The sequence below is a fragment of the Sinocyclocheilus anshuiensis genome, unplaced genomic scaffold, assembly GCF_001515605.1.
Source record: "Sinocyclocheilus anshuiensis isolate Anshui unplaced genomic scaffold, SAMN03320099.WGS_v1.1 scaffold782, whole genome shotgun sequence".
Taxonomy (NCBI): Eukaryota; Metazoa; Chordata; class Actinopteri; order Cypriniformes; family Cyprinidae; genus Sinocyclocheilus; species Sinocyclocheilus anshuiensis.
Window position 1 is genome coordinate 2,636,666 of NW_015546111.1, and position 3,816 is coordinate 2,640,481.

General features: G+C 38.7%; 1 protein-coding gene across 2 annotated transcripts in view; it reads left to right on the forward strand.

The window, feature by feature from the left end:
• Positions 1-3,816, forward strand: part of LOC107700762 (importin subunit alpha-6-like) — an 11,571-nt gene that overhangs the window by 5,232 nt on the left and 2,523 nt on the right. For both annotated transcript variants that reach the window (XM_016502562.1, XM_016502561.1), the window contains exons 7-13: positions 302-390; positions 1,329-1,428; positions 1,559-1,722; positions 1,814-1,892; positions 1,986-2,111; positions 2,201-2,328; positions 2,907-3,085. In XM_016502562.1, coding sequence (XP_016358048.1) covers positions 302-390; positions 1,329-1,428; positions 1,559-1,722; positions 1,814-1,892; positions 1,986-2,111; positions 2,201-2,328; positions 2,907-3,085 — 865 coding nt within the window. The remainder of the gene's footprint in view (positions 1-301; positions 391-1,328; positions 1,429-1,558; positions 1,723-1,813; positions 1,893-1,985; positions 2,112-2,200; positions 2,329-2,906; positions 3,086-3,816) is intronic.

Sequence of the window (3,816 nt, forward strand, 5' to 3'; positions counted from 1 at the left end):
CTCTTTATATCAGGCAACCCAGTTGTGTTCCTCTGCGGCCAGATTAAACCTTGTTGTAGCCTATATATGCTCTATTAATTCTTTTTTAGAAACCTCGCACTTTTCTACTCAATTTTAAACATTGTAAAATTTTAAACAAATAAAGCGCGGTCCACTGCTGCACACGTGCCACAATATCGATACAGGACCAGCTGTATCGATACTCGTATCGTCAAATCTCTGTGACGATACATCGTCGTATCGATATTTTGAACACAGCACTACCATGAAAGTAATCAGTTGTGTATAACTGTTTTTGCAGGCAGTGTGGGCGTTAGGAAATATTGCCGGGGATAATGCAGAGTGCAGAGACTATGTCCTCAACTGTTGCATCTTGCCCTCTCTTCAGCAGTAAGTGTCCTCTACTGATCCCAGCACTGTGATTGCATGTGTTTTTATTTTGCTGCTTTTAAGGAAGTCTAAAATACCTGGTGAAAGCTATCTAGTATCTCTATGGTACAGGTCCCTATATCTTTGCTGAGCCAGTGTTAAACGATCCTTAATAAATAATTCTGATATGCTGATTTGGTGCTTAAGACACATTTCTTATTATCAATATTGAAAACAGTTGTGCTGCTTAAAGGGATAGTTCACCCAAAAATGAAAATTACCCCATGATTTATCCTAGGTATATATGACTTTCTTCTTTCGGATGAATACAGTCGGAGTTATATTAAAAAATGTCCCAGCTCTTCCAAGCTTATTATGGCGGTGAATGGCTGTTATTTTTCAGTGCTCCAAAAGAAGTTAAATAAAGTGCATCCATCCATCATAAAAAGTGTCCCACACGGCTCTGGGGTGTGAATAAAGGCCTTCCGAAGTGAATCATGTGTTTTTCTAAGAAAAATATCCATATTTAAAACTTTATAAACCGTAATCTCTAGCTTCATTATGAATGACATGCTACCCGGCCACACCTTGATGTCTAGGTTGCTTTAAGTTCCAATCCAAAAAAACCTACTTGCTGTTCTTTTCTCATTACAAGGATTATAAAGGGGTTCAAAATTAATCTCTTTGTGTTCAAGGAATTTAAATCTTGTTGGTAGAAGTCTTATGATTAGGAGCCTTATCCTTATAAGAACAGCTGACGCTAAATAAATCTCAATTCCTCATGTCATTCTGATGTCACTCACAAACAGTTTTTGTTTCCCACTGTCAAACTCGCTGGTGTGTGCTTTGTGACATTTATCTGCTATAGTGTGTTTGTTATATAAGAGACTTTACCATTACCTCCATCTAGTGGTTTGATTACATAGCACATCAATTTTATTCTTCCCTCGTTTTTGCAGGTTGCTTGAAAAATCAAACCGGCTCACTACCACCCGGAACGCCGTGTGGGCGCTATCCAACCTGTGCAGAGGGAAAAATCCGCCTCCGGACTTCGCAAAGGTGAGTTTGCAAACCAGTTCTGCATAAACCACATTCCAGTTGCATTATCAAATTTCAATGATGCACACAAACACAGTGTTTTATGAACATGATACATGTACTTGATCAAACAACTGTTGTTTCTTCACAGGTGTCACCAAGTCTGAGCGTGCTCTCCAGTTTGCTCTTCAGCAGTGATCCTGATGTTCTTGCAGATGCCTGCTGGGCACTTTCATACCTGTCCGATGGACCCAATGACAAAATCCAGACAGTTATTGACTCGGGCGTGTGCCGCAGGCTGGTGGAGTTGCTCATGTGAGGACCGGACATGCTAATGCAAGCAATAAACCATGTGATATCTTTTATCACTGACTTAGAATAACATCCATGTGTTATCCATTCACAGGCACAGTGATTACAAGGTGGTGTCCCCTGCACTTAGAGCAGTGGGGAACATTGTAACAGGAGATGATATTCAGACCCAGGTAGTGTAGCTGTCGTTTATCACATGCTGAGTTGTCCGCATTTTCAAAAAAGTGCATTGTTCTGATCTGTTGTGCTGCTCTGTTGTAATTCAGGTGATTCTGAACTGCTCCGCTCTGCCCTGCCTGCTCCATTTACTTAGTAGTCCGAAAGAATCCGTCAAAAAAGAGGCCTGCTGGACCGTCTCCAATATCACCGCTGGGAACAGAGTGCAAATCCAGGTACTTCAGACTGACTGAGACACTGTAAGATTATGATACCATATATGTTGTGTCTGAACAGCCATGACTTGATGCTTATTCTGTTGTAGGCGGTAATCGATGCCAACATATTCCCAGTGCTAATCGAGATACTGCAGAAAGCTGAGTTCCGTACCAGGAAAGAGGCCGCATGGGCAATAACCAATGCCACCTCAGGAGGCATGCCAGAGCAGATTAGGTGCACTTTGGGCTTTTTTGTTTTGGTTTTTACTTCTTTCCTTATTTAAAATGTATCTTATTTTCCTTATGTCATGCATGCTAAACCATTAAGGCATACTGCCTTAGGTTATCATTTAGCCATAATCTGTCTTAAGACAGTCTTGAAGAGCTTAGTATGATTTTTTTGGTTAGGCTAATAACAGTCATTAGAGCACAGAGTGGGATCAAAGCGCATGACACATTTCTGGCCTGTAGATGGCAGTAATAGTGTGATTTTTCTTTTTTTAAATGTGGTAATGTAAATATTAGGGCTGTCATTTTAACACATAAACAAAGTGAATTTAAACGATAACAATAATAAAAAAGAGTACTATTAGTTATACCTTAAATTCAGTTTTTAAATAAAGATAAATACCAATTTACTTTTGAAGTGGTATTTCTATCTGACACTCCAGAAAGTCCTCAATTGTTAACTTTTTATTTTAATTTTTAATTTAAGCCACATATGCATTCTAGGGGAGAAAACTTTGTTCTGGGGGACTATTTAGGTGAATGTTTAGTGAGACAGAAGTTGATATAAATGTGCTTTACACACAGGTACTTGGTTTCTCTCAACACCATAAAGCCCATGTGTGACCTGCTGACAGTGATGGACTCCAAGATTGTGCAGGTGGCTCTGAACGGCCTGGAGAACATCCTCAGACTGGGAGAACAGGAGTCTAAACAGAATGGAATAGGCATCAATCCTTACTGCTCTCTCATCGAAGAGGCTTACGGTAGGCATGCCTCACCTCATACCTTGTATCACCTCATGGTAATGTAATTTTTGATTTCTCACTCTGGAAAATCAATTCTCTCTAGAATTTTTGTAGTCATTATAAATATTTCCAGTTATTCTCAGCTCTGAAATATTTAATTTGTTCAAAATTGCTCATTTGTCAGCAATTCTATTGTAGCGAATCAGCTCATTCATGGGGAAATATGAATAATTAATCATAACTAGTTATAATTAATTATAATATTTAGATCCGCTGTAGATATTTACTTGACCTCTCAGGGTCAACTGTCTGTCAATTCTAAGAACGTTAATTTCCTGGTTAAGGGAAATAACTTTCTTACTGTACAATTCTACAAAGAGCTTGTAGCATAAATCTGCATGATTAAGTGACTCCAGTTATGAGCAAACAATGAACAACGTCAAGTGTGATACAAGTAAGACTTTATTAACCACATAAACACTTAAACTAGTCTAACATACTACATAAACACTTAAACTGGTACATACACACACTGGTACTAAACTAACATACACACACACACACATACAGTTGGTATAGGAAAGGGTTAAAGCTTAACTCAGTAAAGAGGAGGGAGAATAAGAATAGGAAGTTATGGAACCATTTGCATATTCAGCAGATCTACAGCCTGAAGGGAACATCAAATTCTTAGTTCAAACACACCTTTGTAAAAAGGTGCAAATGATACCTAATGTATCAATTAATAAGAC